This window comes from Cladophialophora yegresii (assembly GCF_000585515.1).
Source record: "Cladophialophora yegresii CBS 114405 chromosome Unknown aczIN-supercont1.6, whole genome shotgun sequence".
NCBI lineage: Eukaryota > Fungi > Ascomycota > Eurotiomycetes > Chaetothyriales > Herpotrichiellaceae > Cladophialophora > Cladophialophora yegresii.
Window position 1 is genome coordinate 2,642,381 of NW_006913050.1, and position 21,617 is coordinate 2,663,997.

At 53.1% G+C, this 21,617-nt stretch overlaps 5 protein-coding genes across 5 annotated transcripts; 3 read left to right on the plus strand and 2 right to left on the minus strand.

Annotated features, from left to right (window-relative positions):
* Positions 1-1,254: 1,254 nt before the first annotated feature.
* A1O7_08989 (uncharacterized protein) lies at positions 1,255-3,790 on the plus strand (the record flags this gene model as incomplete). The annotated part of the gene is made up of 4 exons (XM_007762978.1): positions 1,255-1,584; positions 1,631-3,234; positions 3,284-3,376; positions 3,427-3,790. 4 exons carry the CDS (start codon positions 1,255-1,257, stop codon positions 3,788-3,790), a joined length of 2,391 nt encoding a protein of 796 aa, XP_007761168.1.
* Positions 3,791-3,862: 72 nt separating this feature from the next.
* On the plus strand, positions 3,863-4,411 carry A1O7_08990 (uncharacterized protein; the record flags this gene model as incomplete). Its single annotated transcript, XM_007762979.1, has 1 exon — positions 3,863-4,411. The coding sequence occupies one exon, from the start codon at positions 3,863-3,865 to the stop codon at positions 4,409-4,411; it is 549 nt and encodes a 182-aa protein (XP_007761169.1).
* A 1,560-nt stretch (positions 4,412-5,971) lies between these two features.
* A1O7_08991 (uncharacterized protein) lies at positions 5,972-11,134 on the minus strand (the record flags this gene model as incomplete). Its single annotated transcript, XM_007762980.1, has 3 exons — positions 5,972-6,492; positions 6,558-10,898; positions 10,960-11,134. The coding sequence occupies 3 exons, from the start codon at positions 11,132-11,134 to the stop codon at positions 5,972-5,974; spliced, it is 5,037 nt and encodes a 1,678-aa protein (XP_007761170.1).
* Positions 11,135-11,716: 582 nt separating this feature from the next.
* Positions 11,717-20,487, plus strand: A1O7_08992 (uncharacterized protein; the record flags this gene model as incomplete). The annotated part of the gene is made up of 4 exons (XM_007762981.1): positions 11,717-11,730; positions 11,766-13,432; positions 13,482-17,931; positions 17,976-20,487. The coding sequence occupies 4 exons, from the start codon at positions 11,717-11,719 to the stop codon at positions 20,485-20,487; spliced, it is 8,643 nt and encodes a 2,880-aa protein (XP_007761171.1).
* Positions 20,488-20,965: 478 nt separating this feature from the next.
* Positions 20,966-21,511, minus strand: A1O7_08993 (uncharacterized protein; the record flags this gene model as incomplete). The annotated part of the gene is made up of 1 exon (XM_007762982.1): positions 20,966-21,511. One exon carries the CDS (start codon positions 21,509-21,511, stop codon positions 20,966-20,968), a length of 546 nt encoding a protein of 181 aa, XP_007761172.1.
* Positions 21,512-21,617: the final 106 nt, after the last annotated feature.

The following is a 21,617-nucleotide window of genomic DNA, read 5'->3' on the forward strand; positions in this document are numbered from 1 at the left end:
CCGTAGAACGGCGCGAGTGTGGGCGTAATCCCGAGCGTATGCAGAGCCCTATGGAGAGAGTACCCAGTATACGGTCAGAGAGGGCTTGTCTGTCTCTGAGGAGGAGCCCGAGAGCGTCGGTGGCGCCATGAGGGCCGTTACCTTGGGACACATAAGGGCGTCATGGTAGGTAGGAGTCTTGTTGCGGGGATGGATGGCAGCTCGGTTGTGAAACGCGGGAATTGCGAGTGTCACGTGAGGCTGGACCCTCAGGGGTCACGGGACGTCTGGAAAGCGTTTAGCTCCTTGGCCAGAATGCACGTCTTTTCCAACTTCAACCAACATCAGTTGCTCTTTTCTCCCTCTGCGACAGATTGGCTCCGGCGTACGTCGACACTGGTGTACTTAAGTATATGAGCTACTGCACCTATCGCTGTGGGCAAGTTCCGGTCGACGACGGGGTATGCAATGCATGAGTGTGCTTGTAAGGGCTTGTCGGATGCGCATCGATTGGCACGGAGGTACATGGTCGGTCACGGTGACTCCAGATATAGCTGTGATGTCTTTTCGGGGCGGAGGTCTGGGCGTGTTGGAATGGAGCTCAAATGAGCTGCTCCATGCTTCTGGCACTTGTTCTGAGCTTGCTTGTCCGGTAAGATGGGTCAATGACCAGGCTACTTCACCTGACGCTGTATTTGCAACATTGCAGCGACACAGTACAAGGGCCACTTTCCTGCAAGCACGTGTCTTGCTTGCTACCTGAAATCCTCTTACCTTGTTGTTGTTTTCTTTTTCAACGGTTGGGAAGTGCAGCCGGTGGATAACCTTCATTGAACCATCACAAAGGTGCATTTGGGGTCTGAATCTGTGAGTAAACTGTCCAATATCGGTGCCATTACTTCTGCAACCCATGAACACAGGGAACAGACCAAATCCCGGCCGGCACACCTGCCCTGGAAGTGGTGTTGCCCCCGTTGTCATCGTCGTTGCGGAAGTGTTTCTCCGGCTTGGCACGCACCGACAACGATATCGCTCTGTTCATTTTAAACGCCATGGACATTGTTCGACGTCCTGGCCACTTGACAGGCTCTTCTCTGCATGCTGGATAAAGAATTGGGTGTCGGTTTCTTGTCTCATTCATTTCATGTACAATTTCTCCTGTTCAGGTCCTTTCGAAAAGCGCTTCTCTTGCTTGCGCCGTCTGAATGTGATTGCGCTGGCCGCACTCTCAATTCGACCCATCTCCCGTTTCACCATTTTTCTTGTCTCACCAACATGGATATCACGCGCCGTCGGAACATGACAGCAGCGATACCTACTCCACTTCTAAGAAACTCGAACAATTTCGAGGACTTCGGGTGCTTCGACGAGGAAGAGTGTCGCTTCTTCCTGCGAGAAGTAGGCGAGCGTGTCGTGCCAGTCTACCCGTTCTCTTTTGGCATGGAAGAGGTATACAGCTTGATTCTCGAGCGGTATGGGTATTCCGGACTGCCAGATGCCACGAGCGTACTTCAAGATCTGCTTGAAAGTGATGGGACCGCAGGCGGCCTGGGAGACGACGGAGATGTTTGGCGTTCGTGGCGACACAGTTGGAGACACCGAAATGTAAGTGGCCCCGTTCAACCACTACCCTGGCTGACTCGAGCCTAAGGACGACGCCCTCAACCCCTTCATTCCGAAGGTGGGAAGCTTTATCTTGCAGCCTCCGACTCTGCCGCACGTTCGCAAGATCAAAGCTCTTAACTTCATTCGCATGAGCGAAGAGTGTGAGAGAAGGGAGCAAGTTCGAGATGCCATTGTTGCTGGGAAGAGGAAGGCGCTCTGCGAAGTGTCCCCAGATCGTGACAGAGTCATGCCTGCACCAACCAGCAACACTGTCAAGCAGCAACAGTCGGAGGAGGACAACCTATATCGGCTCCCATCCACAACTTACTCCCATCAAAGAACGAGAACCTTGCTGTTATCAAGCCATGGTTCACCAACCTCCGGGCAAGAACAATGCCAGAGACCTAGCACGGCTGAGGGTTCTGACAAGGCGCATCATTCTCCGGAGAGTTCTTCACAGCCGGGCCTCCCTGCGCTTGATCCGTTGCTATTCGATGCAGACATCGATCCATCGCTCTTGATCACATTTGGAATGCTGTCTTCGGAAGAGAAAGGCCTAAGCCCTACCCTAAGAGGCGGCCACGGCGAGACAGTCATTCTCCAGCCGGTCAGCTTCCAAGGCAGTCCAGCTAGTAAGATCCATGACACGGTTCTCCGCAACTCGCCTCTACCGCGTATCCAGTCCAGCCCGTTCCGTGTCTTTACTCCTGAAACGCCTCGAAGTCACGTCAGAGCCGATGCCAGCATCCGCTCCAGCCGTGTTATCTCGGAGCCTCTTCAGGTGTCAGTGAAAGGGGACAAGCAGTGTTCTGTGGAGCACGATAAGTCAGTCGAGAGACGACGCAAGCTTTCAGACAGTCTGAGACCTTTTGTCCGCCGTCCAGCTGGAGACAACTCGGAGCGCAGCAAGATAATTCGTGCAAACCATCGTCAAGTTCGAATACTCGATGGTGTCATCCTTAATCCCAAAGTCCGCAAGAGATTGTCGTCGCCCCCAGTCACTGCCGTGGACGATGAGGTGCACGTCGAGGACAAGAGAAAATCTGGTGTGCGCCGCAGCCTTACGCCGGTGTGGCAGAAACGCGATTCTTCACGGCACAGCTGGATGGAGATCATGCGGAATTTTTTTCGCACCGAAGCCACCGCCAGCCAGCCTGCAAAACAATCAAAGCGTGAATCTTCAAATCTTTTTCAGCCTGCAGTCAGATCTTCAACAACACCTCCAAGCCCTCACGCAAACGTCGACAGTCAGCCCGGTCAACGAGAGCAACCATCTTATCTCCTTGGACTTGACGGCACTGTTGATCCTCGACCTTTTTTCTTTAGAACAATCGTGTCCAAAATGGCGAGAATGTCGAGACTGGACTGCAACAAGCCACTCCCACTCAGCCCTCCTGGCATCGCCCGCTCATTGTCAGCTCATCCGGGATTCCCCAACGCCTTCCAGCCACGTCCTAGCGTTCCTGCTATTCTCACTCGAGCCAACACTCGCGCAGAACTCAGAAAGAACCTTCAGGCTCTGACAACGCACGCCCTTCAGCGGAAGAACATCCCCGACAAGTACCAGTTCTACCCAGTCTACAACGAGTTGGAAGACACCTTCGGTGATCAGACAGCAGACCCAGCAAAGACCTTACAACCACCACTCTCGTAAGTTCGCCTCCTTTCAATTGGAGATGAGCTTCTAACAACTCTTCAGAGCGCTCACTTACTCCAGTGTGACGAATGCCAACCCTTTCACACGTCAAGAGAATGTACCAGGTTCGCCCCTGCAAGCACAACCTCCGCTCTCGTAAGTAACTCTGTCACTATTGAGCAACTAGGTGCTGACTAGCCGCGCAGTGGCATTACATACTCGAGTATCCAGAACGCAAACCCGTTCATGAACATTCCGGAAACCCCAAGTTCTGGCTTCTGTCCTGTTCCGACCTTGCAACAAGGCAACCTGGACTTCACCCTGCCACCACCAGCGCCCAGACCGCACTTCTCGACCATCAGCTCCCAGGCGTCGAACCTCAACCCAGCGGCCAATGTCTTCACTCCGTTCAAGAACATCATGCGCAAGGGCAATAGCACCAAGGGTATCAACGACAATGCGACCACGGGAGGATCGCCATCTAAGCAACACATACGCAAGATCAGCCTTGGAAAGCTGGGAAATTTGTTGAAGAACCCGTTCATGGTGGGCCTCTCCCCTCACAAGTAATTCACTTGATTGTACTGTGTAATTAACTTCAAGTAGTCACAAGTGCCAACAGAGCAAAGAATCGACCAATGGATGGCAGCAACTAGTGCTCCATCGCCTCGTCCTGCTCCTGTTTCCCCTGCTGCTCACCCTGTCATTTCGCTCGATCCGGCTTTCCAAGCCTACGTGTTGGGCCAGATTGAGGGCATCCTGGTCGCCTCGACCAACGGGGTCCTCTTGCACTCTGGCAAGATGGGACGGCTGGACCGGGGTGTCGTCGAGCAGGTCGCTGCCGACTGGCAGGAGGCCGGGCGTACCCCGGTCGTCGATTTCATGTACGACTGCCAGACACAACGGCAGCTGTTCCTCCGCCACGCGGCGACGGTCAAGTTCAACAACCTGGACAACGACCGCTTCGCCCATGCGCTGGAGCTGTGGTCGGCCCTCGTTGCGGCGCTCTCCCCCCGTGTCCTTTGTTTGACCGACATGGTCATCCTGGGACATGTCTACGCCTTACCCGAGGTGCTCAGGATGCTTCGTGCTCCTGAAGCCACCCGGGTGGCTGCGCGGGACCTGGGGCGGAGAGTCGCTGCCGAGGTCGACAGCAGGAAGGCCGCTGTGGCCAATATGGCCGGGATCTGAGATCCTCGTTGTGTCGTGGCGTGGTGGGTGTGCGGGGGCGTCGTTGGTCGGTGTGATATCTTGTGCGGTGTCTTGTGTTGTGTCGCGCTGGCGCGACCGCCATCAAAGAGATGGCATAAGATTGTGTTTTGACGGAGTGTTTTCCTTTTTCCGTTTTTTTTTCTGTGAACAGAGATGGGAGGGGGCGACCCCGAAAGCAAATGGCTGAGAGTGTGAGCTGCAAGGGCGTCCTGTTCCTATTGCGGTGCTGGTGATACCCGTTCTCCCTGTCGTCGACCCGTGCCTATCGCGTCACCATGTGGTCCGTCACTAATATCGGTGTACAGCATATACTGGATGTACCACCTCCTTCCTATTCAGCGCCCATTCCAGTGACTCCCACTGTCGCTGTAGCCGGCCCATCCTATCGTGTCACCACCACCAGCTCACAGCGTGCCTTTCTTTTATCACTTGCCTGTTTTGAACGAACCCGCCATCGCCCGTTGCCGTTACTGTCGCAGCTGCCATCGCCTGCCCTTCTAACGGTACTGACTCATTTACCCAACAGGCCAAACTCAAGGCAAACGCTGCTAGCACACTGACTCGCAAGTTGTCGGGATATCAGTGCGTCCTTTTTGCCCAATGTCGCCTCCCCATGTAACGTAGCCGCCATTCCCAACCCCTAACGTACGCCTTCCCATCGTCATCGTTGCGTATATCATATCAATCGCTCACTAATTACAGTGGTACGGTAGAGGTAGCTGGGATTATCGTGAGCAGAGTCCACGCAGAACAAATGGCGTGCTACGCCATCCATCACATCACATGCCGATCCGTTCCCTTCCCATCCCTTCTCTTCCCTTCTCTCTGACATTGTGCACCAGACGAAGACAAAGCTCATTGTTGAAGCCGTTCCTCTGTGAACCTGTGCATACCGTGTGAGTAGAGGGACTAAGGGATCGCAGACGATCCAGCTACGTGTATATGCATCTACTGTATGTCCCTGCTCGTAAGATGTCTGTTCTCCATGTACCCTGCATGGTCGAATGGCTGCACACCGTACACTCAACGACATCCATACCAGATCCGTGTGCACCAGAGTGCAAAGGCAAAGGGCGAAAGGATAAGGAAGCACCGAACGAGAGGCAGGAAAATGATTGTGGCATATGTTCAGTTCGCCGACTAACTTAGCTATTCACGATTCGATATGCACTGGCTTGCCTGGTTTCCTCTGTACTGTACAGTGATAAGTCCAGCACCGAGTACGACGATAGGAGTTGAGCATTCTCTTGCTGACCCTCATGGTAGTCATATTGCCTTCTATCAAGATAGCCGTGCCAGCGCCTCTGGATAGCACGGAGCAGGTGATTCCGACATTGGTGGGACAAATTCACGTCACCAGCACTGCTGCTGAAAAGTAAACACCAAGACAAGAGAGAGAAATATGCCAATGCTGGGTGAATGGGTCAAGCTCTCTCTGAATGTCGAGCGAGATATCACCACATTGAGCTCTGCTTCACATTCACAAAACATTCACGCTATGCTTCGTTTTGTGTGCCGACCTGTCATCTATCGTCCCGTTCATGAAAAGCCGTTCGATCTGGTGTCTTCCAATGCCCCCTGGTCCTCGAACTCTACAAATCCGGACAAAGTAATCAACCCGATATAACACCTCACGCTCTCCGCAATAAGAGGTCGGATTTTCTCGTCGACTTTGCCATTCACACCTGCAATCTTCTTGAACACGCCCACCATGTTGGCTCTGTAATCGACCAGAAATGTCCGGGCGCGGTAGTGAATTTGCTCGTTTTGTGCACCGCGAGAAAGAAAGGTTGATAGAAGGACTCGAAGAGTGGAAGCGAGCAGGACGTAGTATGTGTGTAATGCGGAAGTGGCGGAGTCAGGGACATAAGGCGAGTTGTTGTTGTCGCTGGAGGGTGGCAGTGCGATGCCTAGATCCGGATCTGCTCGGAATAGCTGAGAGTCCCGAGCAGCTTGTACAATTCCAGCGTCAAGGAGCGCTCCTGCGCCGTCACGAGTCCTTGAGATCTGGAGGAGGAGGAGCATGCGCGCTTCGAAAGTTAAGAGGAGGGAGCTCCGATCTGAGTGGATTGGTTAGCACTAAACAGGGCATGCTAAAGCCAAAAGAAATGCATTCGGCACTTACAACCCGGTTCTGAGTCTTGAAACTCCAGCGCGACATGCTTCAGAGGATCAATCATGATTTCCAGCATGTTGGCCTTGACAAGGGAATCGAGGATCAAGTTGGATTTCTCCATCCTGGCCAGAGATGTGAGCAAAGCGAGAAGGCCAAGAGCGTTGAATCGGCACTCGTCGACTCCGTCCTCGGCGTCATCGCACATGAGCTGCACAAGACGCTGGCTCGCCGATCGAATGCAGCCCATGCTGTTGTGTCGGGCTTTGACGACCACTTCTGATGGGGCAGTCGACGTTGTGAGGCGGGTAAGGTATTGCGAACAGATGCTGTAGAAAATTGTCCTCAGGGCCGTCCGTGAGTTGGAGGCCGCGATGCCTTCGATCGAGGCACGAAAAAGTGGGAACAACTTCTCTGTGACGAGATTATCCAGATGCCTGTTCGTCAAGGCCGTGTGAGAGAGCGCAAAAAGCAACGCATCAGATGCTCGGGCTAGTTCGATCATGTCGGCTCTCTCGTCCGCGATGAAAACATCGAGTTTGGGGAGCATGATCTGGATCATGTGCAGGATGAACTGTACCTTCATCGTCGCCTCCATAGGGCAGCATTCAACGACAGCTATGACCATCTCCGCATATTCGTGCAAGGCGTCGCTCCTCGCCTTGAGCACGACTTCAGACCGGTTTCGAGCTTCAATGGTGGCAATCAAATAATCGGCTTCATCAATCAGCTCCTGCTCGTCGATTTTGTGGCTGCTTGTTGCCGATGCCTGCTTCTGCATAAACGAGACCCGATAGGCATTGAGATACTCGCGAATCATCTTGACGTCGTAGACACTTGGCTGACTTTCCGTGGCCTCGGCCAGGTAGACCTTGAAATCGATGCCCACATAGTATTGAGGTTCGACCTCAAAATTGGCCGAGAGATCGAGGTCGAGAAAATCAAGGAGCGCGAATATGTCCGGATTGATGATGACTGTGCCATCCACGTCGCTGGTCTTGCCCTGAAGAGTCGATAGAATATGTCGCAGATTCGTCGAGAGACCCTCCTTTGAGGCTGCTCTTATCTCGGTGACAATGTAATTGTACAGAGAGCCTCGAGAAGCAAGAAATTCAGCCAGGGCTTCGGCTGAGGTCGTGTACCAGAAGGTCTGTTGCAGAAGACTATTGGCGTCCCACAGTGTCTGCTGCGTGACGATAGGCTGGCTCAAACATAACGATTGTAAGAATTGAAGCCTCCGCAATTGACCAACAACAACACTGCTCGACAGTGAGGACGACCACAGATGTCTCAAGACTCGGAAGGCCGCCGCTTTCATGTGTATCAACCACGAAGCCATTATACCGTCCTCGTCATCTGGATAGTCTTGGACGAGATTGGCAATTGAGTTGAAGACTGACACTCCCGCATCCAACGAGTCTGAGATAGTCAGACGCTCGCCCAGTCGATTGAAGCCTATCAGGAGGTGAGCAATATTTGGCAGGTCAGGCTGCGTTTCAAGGCAAGCGTTGAAGAAAGCAAGGATACCATCTTTCAAAAGGTAGCTGACCGACTCAAATCCTTGCTCGAGCTCGCGGACATCAAATTGTAAACGAGCATACAGGTTCCTGGCGACAGGTTGAAGCTCGAAGCCCGGATCGGGACCCAGCATATCGACAACTCTTCTTGTTCGACCACGGACATCCTCCGTCGTCAGAAAATGATTGTTGAGTTTCGGTGAGCTCGAAAGCTTCTGGAGCAACGCAAGTGCCCGAATGGACAGCTCAGAGTGCCCGGTGGCGGCGAATTGGCAAAGGTTAAGCACAATCTCGGGGTGTGCAGCGAGAGCCTCTTCCAGAGCATCAATGTTCGAGCGGGTGGGCGGCCCATCCTGCGGCATTTGGGATTGAACCAAAGGCCTCACTATGTCGAAATAAGTGGGCTGGAGATCGAGCATCCGGTTGATGATGTCGATTGACCGTTGCAAACTGAGCAGCAAGGGCGAGTCTGGGAGCGCAGCATCCGCAGATTCGCCGGACACTCGCAAGCATTCCAGCAACAGTTTATGCACATCATTGCTGAGGAGCCACTGCATGAGCCTGGCAAATGGACTGCGCTGAGCATACGAGAGTGCGTCGGGCACCTCCGGCAATGCATCATGGCTGGAAGTGGCGCGGTCGAGCATTGCCACATAATCTTCATTGACCCCTTCAAGTCCAATGGCCATGAATTCAAGACAATGGAACGACCCAATCAATCGCTGCAGCTCAACCGCAACTTCGGGGATGCGCTTTGCAAAGACTTGGCCACAAACAAAATCAATGTAGGGGCCAATCCCTGGGCGTCTATAGTCCGAACCCAGATCTTTGGGGAATGGAAGCAGATCAGGACCCAGGCCCGTAGACGGTACAGTGACGATCAAGTCGCGAAGGAAGGCGACGCATGCGTCATACTGATCAAAAGAGGATGCAATGGAGCTGAGCGTGTTCTGCAAATTGATTAGGGTCGGCTTGGGTGGTGATGCTGTGGTGGCAGCCGCTGGGCGTGTTCTGTCGTGGCTGTTCGCCGCCCAACTGTCGAGAATCTGCCACATTATCGCAGCGGTTTGCGCACTCTTGTCCGTCAACAGCGCGTCCAAAGTCGAGAAAACGCTTGCCCTCAAATAACTCGGGACAGGTCCTGAGCTGAGACGTAACAGAGCTTGGGGGAATGCCGGAGTGACCGTTTCGAGGATATGCTGACGGGTGCCGCTCGGTTGGCGGCTGAGGTGCGCCAGTAAGCGGAGATAACACGAGAGCATGACTGGACTTTCCAGCTCGTTCATGTCGGTGGGAAGGACTTTCGGTATGTGCGGTAACTGTGACGTAGCAGGTCGTTCATGGACCTTCTGTGAGTACAGTTCAAGCTCGGCAAAGATTTGTTGATAGTTCATAGACGGGATACGCCGGCCTCTGGTCGTAGCCTGCAACGAATCATCCAATAAGAACTTGTGAGCCGCCTCTGCACAGTCTCGACCTTCAGATATAGAACACAGAAGTTCGCAAAAGGCGCTCACACGTGGCACGGTCTGCCGGCGCGAGGCCCACTGCAGAAAGCCGTAGAGGTTGCTGTCCGGATCTTCCCACCACAGCTCTGCGGCCTCAGGTCTCCCCTCGAAGGAAAACGAGATGAGAATGAGGAAACACTCGAGATGGAGTTTGCTAGGGGTGCTGCCTTGATGGGTGGTCGGCAGACCCTCTTGCAACGCTGTCAATAGGTTCAGTCTCTGATCGTCTTCTTCCGTCCTCAGTTTCCGGATCGAATCGGGCATGTTAGAAATGAAAGCCTCTATGAAGTTCTCTAGGCATTCCATGAATAGTAAGCGGAAATACGAGGACGTTTGCTCAGCCTCATTGAGAGCAAATCGATTCGTGTCGCTGAGAAGCAGGGTAACAAGTTCTTGCCTGGCTGGGTGCCGCCAAACGTCCAAATTGGTGCTTGTGCAAATGCCGAGCATGAATTCCAATGCATCCTCTTTCAATGCCGCCTTTACCGCGTCCGCTCGTCTTCCCGCGCCCGGATCCTGATCGATCAAGTCCCGGAACTGGCCACTGTACTCTGCGGTCCACCACAGGCTTAGTACGGCTTGTAGAGGTCTGATGGAGGTTGAAGAAGCATCTTGAGGCAGCGGCGCGAACAAAGCATTGAGAGACGCCGTGCTTTCTTCAGATATATGACTTCCAGATGATCCGTACTGGCGAAATGCTGCAGAGAAGGCAGGAAGATAGTGGATCAGATTGAAGTCGATGCTTTTCCAGCGAGGGAGCACAGCGTGAAGCTTTCGGAGATCTTCTTGGTTCGCGAAGTCACCCTGAAACAAGTACGCAAGAACACAAGCGAGTGCCTCATGTTGTTTGAACAGACTGTCTCGCTGGAACTCGAGAGTAGCGTAAAACTCGGCACCGCGTGGCCCACCAAGCACCGCCTTGCTCTGCAATGCATCTGCAATCTTGGCCTGGGACCTCTCGATCTCTTCCAATGTGCTCAGGCACTTTCTTGTGAAGACAGATCCATTGCCAGGAACACCTTTGTCAATCTCCAGAACACTCCCAATGATGGTCTCAAAGACTCTTCTGACCTCGTTATCGGACTCCAACGTGAGCGAGTACTGCAGGGTAATTCGCAGGCATTGAAGCAACAGATCTCTGCGGTTGTGGAACTTGCTGACCACATCCATGACCAGAGAATCCTGTGCCAGCGTCAGATCTTGCTGACTCTGGATGACCAGCCGGCCAGCCCCGATCTCGTCCAGGTCCAAGGTCGTTGCAATGGCGCGGCTGATATGCTTGAATTCGTCGTTGATGGCAAACTCCTGGTCGGCCACACAAAGTTTTCCTGCGCTCTAATATTAGCATGAGATTTTTTCGGCACGGAAGGGCTGGGTTAGGGGACAGACCATTGTTGTAGGCGTCGCGATCGCTGGCTGCCGAAGTCGACTTGTCCAGCAACTGCCTGAAATCTTGGAGGCTCCCTTCCAGCTCCTGCCACAGGCGATTGATGTTGGCGAAACGCGTCTCGCTGAACGCGACGAGATCAGCGTGAAGCCCCTGGAGGCGTTCAAGGCTTTCCATGGTAGGTGTCTTGCCGGCGAGAGGCAGGCAGAGGTCAAAGGAACGCGAAGAAACTGCTCTCGGGCATTCCAACAATGGACGTCTGTTCTGCGCTCTCCAAAATCTTTGGCTGCGGTCGCGATTGTCAAATCGAATGCCGTCGCGGTTCCCAAAAGCGGTTTAGGCTAGCCTTAGAGATGGTCGCGTCACTTTCCCTTCACTTTACCCTCAGTCTCCCTTCACTTGATTACCTACTTTTACTGCCCTGGCGATGCTTTATATGGTATGTCAGGGGAGACCACGCCGCTATACTCATGTATCATGAGTCCTCGTCTACGCGAAACGCAGTGCGTCACTGACCGCCGAGATGGCGGAGGCTGGCATCGCTGCGGCCATCGGTATGGATTCATGCTTCTTTAGTGCTCAGCCTCACCCACTAACAATCTTACGTAGCCAAGCTAGAGGGCGGCACGGTTGCGCAGAGGAACGCGGGTCTAGATGGTAATGCAAACACCCGTGGAGTCGTGCTTGGCTGATACGGGCGCTCTAGATCTTAAACGAGTCCTGGGGGAGCGAGGGAATGCTCCGGAAGTGTGAGAGAAGATGGCCATCACTGGGTTGGTTTCCCATCCGCGCTGACCTTGTGGTATAGTGACGCGCTCAAGGACGAAGTCTTTCACAAGATCTTCGAGCTTCTCTACAGGATTGTGTCCAAGGAGAAGCCGGTATTTCTTCGGTCGACCACAGCGGAAAGAACCAGGACACTTGCTGCTTCTCGCTTGCAAGTCACAGGTGCTGCCCTTCGCTTGACTTTGGAGGTGGGAACGTCTAAGCTCAAGTACAAGACGGCCCTGTCGATCCTGGACCATATTGTGGACACCCTCCCTTTGACGGATGGCTCATTGTGTGAGCCTCTAAAGAACGATTACATCAAAAGCTTTCGAGTTCTCCTCACTTACCCCCCACACGGAGAACATATGCGACTCAAGCAATGGCAGACGTATGTGGACTTCGCCCTGGAGTGCTTGTCGACTGTCCTCGAACATGATGTTATTGAGGATGGTTTCCCAGACAGTAGAAACACCAGTATGGCATCCAGGAATGATCGGTCATTGTCTGTACGTCCCAGCCAGAGAAGCGGCAGGAGCATTGGTAAGGAAAAGGCTACGCTCGCCGAAGAGATCGTGGCTTCCTTGAAGAGCCTGACCTCTGTAGCCAACGTGCACGTCATGAGTCGGGCGCCGTTGATCGCTGAGAAGATTCAGGAGTACTTGAGCGTTGCAGGAACAGGTCAAGAGGATGCATTTGAAACTCTAAACAACATTGTGCTCGTCTCTCTTGGCCAAAATGTGGACTTCACGCAAAACCTACTGTGCGCCCTTATCCCTGTCATGCGCCGACTGTGGTCTAGCCGGGCTGGTACTCTGCGGGAGCAGATGCTCATCACCTTGTTTACATGCCGATATCTCTTCATTGCTCCGCCTGGCCCATGGAACTCGATCGACGCGGCTGTTCTGGAACCGCTTTTGACAACCATGATGTCTGACTACGGGAAGAGAGATTTGTTACATTTCGACGACATGCAACTATTGCTCGACTCAGAAACCGCACCGCTCAAAATCAGACAATTCAAGCCTCCTCGAATTTCACCACGAGCGTTAAGTTGCTGGTTGACAATAGAAGTCATGGCAAGCCTTGTCGTTGGGCTGAGTTGCAAAGCACGGCCATCGACCGCGGATAGCGACTCTGGGGACATTCCGCGTAAACGACGGAAAATCCAAAATCACTTGGAGCAAGTTCTGGAGCTCGCAGCAGTAGGGGTTGGGCAGGAAAAGGTGGTCGCTTTGCAGATCGTCTTGTTTCTCTTCGACCAACCTGGCGACCTTGAGCAGGACTGGATCCAACTACTCGACAAGTTATTGCCGGATCTCAACCATGAAGACCCCGCCGTTCAGACATGGGTCTTCCTGATCTTTTCAAGGTTAGCGCAAGCACCACATCCTTCTTCACGAACATCCGATATCTGGCTTCGGGTTTGGGATGCAGCGCGAAGAGCAATGGCTGTCGTCCTAACGACCAGGGTTTCCTGCCATTTGCTCACTGTACTCCTCAAGAGCGGGGTTCTAGATACGGTGATGAGCGCAAATCTGCTTGATGGCACTCTGTTTGGTGGTGGCAGCAACGGCCCAAGCACTCTGACAGATACGTCTCTGGTCTTAATGACAACTATACTAGGCTCCAAAATCCTCGACAGCGAGAAGCACTTCGAGTCCCTCAGCTTGAAGATACTTGGCTGGTTAAATCTCCGCTGGACCCTGCGTATGTTCAATAATGTTGCTGTCTAATCTGGGATACTGACTTGCCACAGCTGCGAATCTTGATCGACTTCACAATGCACATATTGTCTCTCACGTTCGGCCGGAGCTCTTATACTGTGTGCTTAGCTCCGTGTGCGGATTTTCGAATCCTACAACCGCTATTGACGATTGGAGTCCGGCACACTCATCTTTCAAGGCAGCAACTATGGCGGCAGTCAACCTCGACTTCTTACAATATCTCCTGCGAATCCCCTTTCCTAGCCCTGAGGCTGCGGAGCCCGCCAACGCTGCTCCGCGCCCACTTGACACGGCCATAAGAGCCCGCCTATATGGAGCGGTTACAGACTTCCTGGCGGCCAAATCGAGAGATTTCCTTCTGTCTTGGAAAGCTATCTCCGCAGAAAGGAGCTCAAACATTGGCAATGATATCGTAGAGATGGTAGCTGTTGCTTCGACTGTCTCTTCTGCAGTATTTGCGCGCGGTGCCGGTTACGAGTCAGAAATCAAGCCACCCGCGGTCCTGGCTGAAACACGTCGAATTGTGAGTGACTTCATCTCCAGCCAGAAGAATGTTGTCTCCTGTCGAGAAATGGCCAAGCGTGTATGTGCTTGTGTTGTCGCTACACACTCTCAGGTCTCTCGAAGCGGCAAGCGAGACTTTGACGATGACTATCGCGGAGTACTCGAATTTGCATTAGACGTCGCCCATCGAGGTATGGCAACAAACAATGCGGAAGACCCTTCGGACTTAGAATTCTTGGATGAAGACCAGTTGGAGTCGCAGGCAAGTCAAAGCAGCCAGGCAGGTTTCGGCACTGCTGTCATGCGACTTGATATACCTCTATGCCAGGATACGCATGAGCAACTCGCGAAATATGTGGTGGAGCTAACCACAGCTCTTCAAATGGTAAAGTCACAAGCGTTGCTAGACTCTTTAGCAGCCACTGTTGTCTTTGACGAGCTTATAAACCTTGATGCAGTCTCTTTGATTGGCGCCCGAGGAGCGGTGTGCGATTTTCTCTCACTGGGAACGGGAATCTCTCGGGCAGACGCATATCGTCTGGTCGACAAGCTCGGCAAGACCTATCTGCAAGAAGAAGCTTTCGAGAGATGCGAATCTGCCTTGTGTCTATGTCTCGACGTCCTTCGCCACCTAGTCGATCTCTGGAGTTCTGACGAGGATGACGACCTTGCAGAAGCATCATTTGAGGTGTACGACTGGTTCCTTAACATCGCACTGAACAAAGGAATTGCTTCACCACGAGTTCTGTCCGCACTGGCTGATCTGCTGGACTCTCTGCTGCTGAAAAACGCAAGTTACGGTGCTGACGATGTACCATCTCCGCGAACAAGCCTACTAAAGATCCTAGAGGTCAGTGATCCTCCGAACCAGCATAGAATGGCTGCGAAATTGCCCCACATCTTCGACAAGTACGTTCTGACGCAGCACGATGCCATATTCGAAGATATCGTCGGGAAATTGCCTTCGGATCCTGGGCGAAAAGAAGGTATCGCCGCACGCCTGTACATCGTATCGCATCTGGGCGCACGATGGCACACTGTCTTACGACAAGCCACATACCACGTATTCGAAACTGTCGCTCACGTGCCTGCTACGACGAAGATCGCGCATGACTGCATCGATCAAACCTGCAAATTGCTCAACCTAAAAAACCCGAGACTCCTTTTCAAGCTGTTTGCGCCTCAGATTTTCTTTACATGGCTGTCAACGGAGAGTCTCTCCTCGATGCCTTTCCAAGCCTTCGGATACACCTCTTTGCAGGAACTGGCCGAGGATAATATTGCTGAGCTGACGGGACAAACAGCTCTTCGCGGGATGGCTCAGGCAGAAGACCTGGCCCGACTTGTCGGTGTGGAATGGACTGAACTGCTTGCGGAGAACTTCGCCACTGCCGAAGCTTACACACTTGCTTCGGAGACAAGCGTGCCGAAGCAAGAACGACTCTATGATGGCTCGGAGAAACTGGTCAGGAAACGACTCGGGTCCGAAGTATACCTTCAACGGCTCCGCGAGTGCCTCCCGGACATCATCGTCGTGCTACTCACGTCGCTTCAAGACGACCGCGGCATTGACAAGGCTTTGCCCTCCCGAAACCTGGGCTGCTGGCAGGAGATGGTTGACCTAGCGGGGCACCATACCGAGCTTCCGCTTGCTCAGCAGCCATGCTTCCGCGCACGTTGCCTTCCTGAGGAACTTAACTACTTGTTGTCAAGACTCGACATGCACCAAGAAGACATCTGGACACCGGCCCTCCTGATTCACTTGTCCCGGCGATTGCTGGACAAAGCGCGGCCAGCATTAGGACCTCTGCACACATGCAGCATCATCCGGAAGATACGTATTGTAATCAGCCTCGCCGGGCCCGCTGCCCTTGAAGGCTATCCCCTGGAGACGATGCTTCACAGTTTACGACCTTATCTGACCTTGTTTGAATGCGCAGGGGACGCGATGGGCATTTATCGCTTTCTTCTCCGCCATGGAGCGCCATATCTTTCCGCTCGGCCTTCTTTCATTGCTGGTCTTGGTGTCACCATCTTTGCGTCTCTTGCTGGCTTCATTAGCTCCTCGCAAGACAGCACTACGCAAGAAAGTCATTTCCTCGCTACGATGACCAAGGCCCAAGAGTTCCGCATGTTCCTAACACAGTGTCTGGAGTCCCTCCAGCTTGTGAATATAACAGCCGACGCTGAGCAGACTTATACGCGGGTTATCCAACATGCAAGAGCAATAACCCAACCGGGGACTAGCGCGAAAAGCACCAGTGAAGGCCAGCTGCTTTATGATCTGCTTATGGACCAAAGCAACAAAAACCCGCTTCTTTCCCGCCTTCACTTTGAGCTCTCTATTACAATCCTATGCCAACATTTCTCCCCGCCACCAGATCAGCAAGATGACATCCTGGCGAATGATGGGGATGCTTCCCGTGTTTTTCCTGTGTTGGAAAGCCTCCTGAGGGACCTTGAACTGAACCAGCCGTTCCGGATGTGGGCAGCCCAAGTGATGGGTCGAGGTTTCGTCATGCGTGGGCTCAGCTCCGGAGGGAACAAGAAGGCACGCCAGATGCGAGTGGCGACCCCAATTTCCAGAGAAGGCTTCCCAGATTTTGAGGCAGTCTCATCTTATACCAGCATCGTGCGACATCTAACCAACCTGCTTTGGACGTCTGATTATCCTGCAACGAGCTTTGCCGAGAACACATTACAATTGATCTTCAGCAATATGAGCCAATCCGGCAAACGCGGCTTCCTGGATCCTGAATTCGACAGAACCCTTGTGCAGGATATGAGCTTCACACATTGCCCGTGTCCTACTACGCTGCTGTCGCGTGATCTGAGTGCGTCAGACAACAAACACGAAGGATCCTGGGACCCGCGTTTGCAAGCGCAGCACTGGGCTGCCGAACTCCTTGCTCAGATTTCTGACGCAGCCGCTAGGGATCCCGTGCTGAACGTCCTGAAGCCTCTTATCAACGCAATACCCGAGTCGGCCGAGACGCTATTGCCACAAAGCGTGCATCTCGTTCTACTTAGCGAGTTCGACTCTCGCCAAGATTTCCGGGAAAGGTTGTCAGTAATGTTCTCCGATATCCTTTCTCCAGGTGTTCAGCAACCCAGTCCAGCACGACCGTTGGTGCTCAAGACTCTGCTCTATCTCAGAAAATGCAAGCTTCCCCGAGAGACCAATATGGCACAGCGAAGTTCTTGGCTTGAGGTAGATCTCCACCATGCTGCTATGGCCGCAAGCGACTGTCAAATGTGGCATGAAGCTCTTCTCTTTCTGGAGCTTCATCATTCCCAGGCGCAACTGCAAACAGGTCGTTCTTCCCGCAGTTCACTTGTCATGACCGAAGGTATTCCAATCGAAGTTATCTCGAAGATCTATGAGAATGTCGACGATCCTGATTTTTTCTACGGCAAGCACCAGACCTACGACTTGCAGTCAGTCATCAGTAAACTAGGGCATGAAGGTGCGAGCCAGAAATCCTTGTCCTTCCGCAGTGCTATGCTTGACTCGCAATTGAGAGTCACCGAGCAAACAGCGGCACTAGGCTCGGTGGCATTGGCTACCGCGTCATCGCTGAGTGCTGCGAATATGCAGGGCGTATCGGAGGCTGTGAGACAACATTATGAAGTTTTCCAGAAGGGTGCTTCTGCGGATAATGGCTCTGCACAAGATCGATGGGACTTGCTGTCTTCAAGCGAATCGACCTCGTCCTCGGTGGGCCTGTTGTCCTTGTTCCACGATATGCATAACATCTCAAACAAGGATAGCTTCCTCCTTGAGCTGGACCAATTGTTATTCGACGTAAGTGTCGCTATCAAGGCGGAATCCGCTAATAGAAGCCACTCGCATCGCCTCTATTCGAATTTGGCAGTCCTTGCAGAAGCGCGACAGACACTTGGTGCAACGTCGGTGGACAGTCTAGAATCGGCCTGTGCAGCTTTCGCGGCCAGGAACGAGAATCTAAAGCTCGCCAGGTAGGTATCTTTGCACATTGTCCGGTAATTTCTGACAACAGCAGGTTCGACGCATTATCCCCGGTGTTGGCAGGCAGAGAGGCCGCTTTCGCCGCCGTCAGAAGAAACCAGCGACTACAGAGTTCCTTCCTTGTTAACATCCACCAAGCGCTACTTCTCGAATTCCGTGTGACTAGGCAGTCTCTGGAAGTGGCGTCGAGTTATGACGAACCTCAATTCTGCTTGAATAGGGCGATGTATCTGTCCGAGCTCAATCATCTAGCTCAGCGAGTCGACCTGCAGGTTGATGTCGCAACTAATTACGACCTTGCCAGAACTTTATGGGAACAAGAAGAAGCGTCTGCGTCCATTGGGATTCTAGAAGATCTCGGAAGTCGAAAAGATATTGCCAAACAAGCCATCGCTGTAACGCGAGCTGACATTCTGACGGACCTTGGGCACAAGATTGCCGAGGCTCGTCTCGAAAAACCAGACGAGATCATCGAGCGCTATCTAGCCCCAGCGATTCAGGAGCTACATGGACCTCGAACGGGATCAGCCGCCGGTCGGGTTTTCCACAACTTTGCTGCCTTCTGTGATATGCAGCTGCAAGATACTGACAACCTGGATGACTTCACCCGCATCAACAAGATTCGAGAGCGGAAGACACAAGAAGTCTATGAGCTCGAAAGGATGGTTAAGAACAGCAAAACGGAGCAGCAGAAGCAGAAGCTCAAGTCACATTGGGCCAGGGCTCGAAACTGGCTCAAGCTAGACGAGGAAGAATGGAGAAGAGTATCGGAGAACCGAGAGAATTTGATCCTACAATGCCTGGAGAACTACCTGCTCGCTATGAGGGCTTCCGATGACTATCCTAACGATACGCTCCGGTTCGTCGCTCTCTGGCTCAACCGGGCGGAAAGCCCGACCGCAAATGCGGCCGTCCAGAAGCACCTCAGCACGGTGCCAACAATCAAATTTGCGCCACTCGTCACCCAGCTGACATCTCGCTTGTTAGATTTCAAGGACGACTTTCAAAAGCTGCTCAAGGATCTCATGTTCCGGATCTGCTCAGACCACCCGTTCCACAGTCTGTACCAGATCTTTGCAACCAGCAAGTCTCGTCCACCGACTGGTGACGATATCGCCGCATCCAGATGGACGGCAGCAAACAGATTAACAGAACGCGTCAGGCAACAGAGCACATCCTCAGCCATATGGACTGCTGTCCACAACACTTGCGTCGCTTTAAACAAAGTCGCCGTGGAACCACTGCCGGAAAAACATGGCAAGGCTGATTCTAAGACGCTCCAGTTGCGGAAGTTACAAGGTGGCCCAGGGCTAGAGGCACAAATCACGAAACCGACTTCGAAGATTCCACCGCCTACTATGAGTATCGCTTTAAGAGCAGATCGCGACTACTCGCAGGTACCGACATCTGTCTCGATCAGTCCGGAGCTTTCTGTTGCGAGCGGTGTCTCGGCGCCCAAGATCGCCACAATCATTGCCTCGGATGGCTCTCGACACAAATTGCTCTTGAAAGGCGGCAATGACGACCTTCGACAAGACGCAATCATGGAACAAGTGTTCGAGCAAGTTTCCAACCTCCTCAAAGAGCACCGCAGCACACGGCAACGGGACCTCGGGATCAGAACGTACAAAGTGGTGCCGTTGACCAAAAACTCGGGCGTCATCGAATTCGTGCAGAATACGATCCCATTGAACGAGTATCTCCTCCCAGCTCATGCACGGTACTATCCCAAGGACTACAAATCGAACAAAGCCAGAAAGGACATTGCGGACGCTCAAGGGAAAACGGTTGAGCAACGAGTACGGGCTTATCACACGGTCGCCGCCAACTTTCACCCAGTCATGCGCTTCTTCTTCATGGAGAAATTCCTCGACCCTGATGACTGGTTCTACAAGCGCCTCAACTACAGCCGCTCCACTGCTGCCATCAGCATTCTGGGCCATGTGCTCGGTCTAGGAGATCGACACGGGCACAATATACTGCTTGACGAAAAGACAGGAGAGGTGGTGCACATCGACTTGGGCGTAGCTTTCGAGGCTGGGCGGGTGTTGCCAGTGCCTGAAGTCGTTCCCTTCCGCCTGACCCGCGACCTTGTCGACGGAATGGGGCTTACAGGCGTCGAGGGCGTGTTCCGACGCTGTTGCAATTTCACCCTTGAAGCCCTTCGTCGCGATCAAGAAGCAATCATGACCATTCTCGACGTTCTCCGCTATGATCCATTATATTCATGGTCCGTCTCTCCACTTCGCCTCCAAAGAATGCAGGAGAACAATGCTCAAGCCCCGAGCACGGACGGTGCTGCAGGAAGCACTGCCGCGACAGGCATCAGCAGTATATCACTTGCAAATAACGCGACTGCCTTCGGTGTAATTGCAGCAAGGAGAGAAGAGACAGAACCAAGTGAAGCCGACCGGGCATTGACCGTAGTGGCGAAAAAATTAGGCAAGGCCTTGAGTGTAGAGGCAACAGTTAACGAGCTGATTCGGCAAGCGACAGACGACCGCAATCTGGCGTTGTTGTATTGTGGTTGGGCTGCCTATGCTTGATGGACGAAACAGGCAGCGTGCTTGTGGGAGTGCCACCCCGATTTGAGGAGAGTCAGATGGTGAAGCTTGTTATGTACGGGGAGGATCAGTGTCTTTCCAGCCGCCGAGGCGGCGCTCGTTGCATGCCGACGGGAAGTTGTAGGAGCAGGGAACAGTTGCAGCTCATGGTGGACCAGCATTGAAGCAGACAAGTCTCCTGTCTCGTGTCGTTTCTGCTGCAGGATCTTCCCTGACTGTGCTTGTGTTCGTTGTTTCTAGGCGGCTAGGAAAGTGATCATGCTGGTTAGGGTTGGGTCATCTAGACCCTGTCACGGTGGGAACCGGCGTGGCAATTTCTCCAAGTGGACGCTTTTGTCCTTTGCTTGATTTGTGCAGCTTCACTTCTTTCTTCGAGGAGCAGTCTTCGCCGATCGCTGCTGTGAAAGTCGTGGCATTTGAGCCTTCCGTTGTCGAAGGCCTTCCACAGGAAGCGCCGATGTCATGATTCAGGCTCGTCAAAGGACAACTTAATCTTCTTCCCTTTTTTCTTTGGCGCGGTGGCAGCTTTCTGGGCTGGATGGACTTCATCGGTTTGCCCCTTTGCTAAGCGTCTCTGCTTGTCGTCTTTGTCGCTTTCACTTGGTTGATTCTCGCCCTCTCCACCAACAAATTTCCCAAGCTTCCTCTTCTTTGCTGTCGCCGAAGAGCCGATTTCGGCGACTCTCTGCCGCTCAGATTGCTTTGTGCCTTGCTCGGCTCCCAGCTCCGAGACTTTGGGATCTTCTGTCGTGGCTGGCGTGTAACCCTCGTCCTCGCCCTCGCCATTGACCCGCCGCTCAAACTCGGCCTTTTCAATCCTTTCACCTTGCTCATCAACGATCACCGGCTCATCTTCATCGTCATCGCCGGTCTTCAACCTGTCCTTTTTTGGTCGAGCGATCTGGACGTTGTGTCTTCCATCAAGACCACCAAACTCCCCTTTCAGTTTGCGGAGGAAGGCTGGTTCTTGTTTGTTGTATTGTAGGTTTTTTGGGTTGAATGCCATTCCAACGCCTTTCCAAATCGCGCGATGTCGGTGAGCTGAACAAATTGGACCGATCGAAGGTGTCCCCGTGCTGAAACCGACGCTCACGAAGCACGCTAAGCAAGAG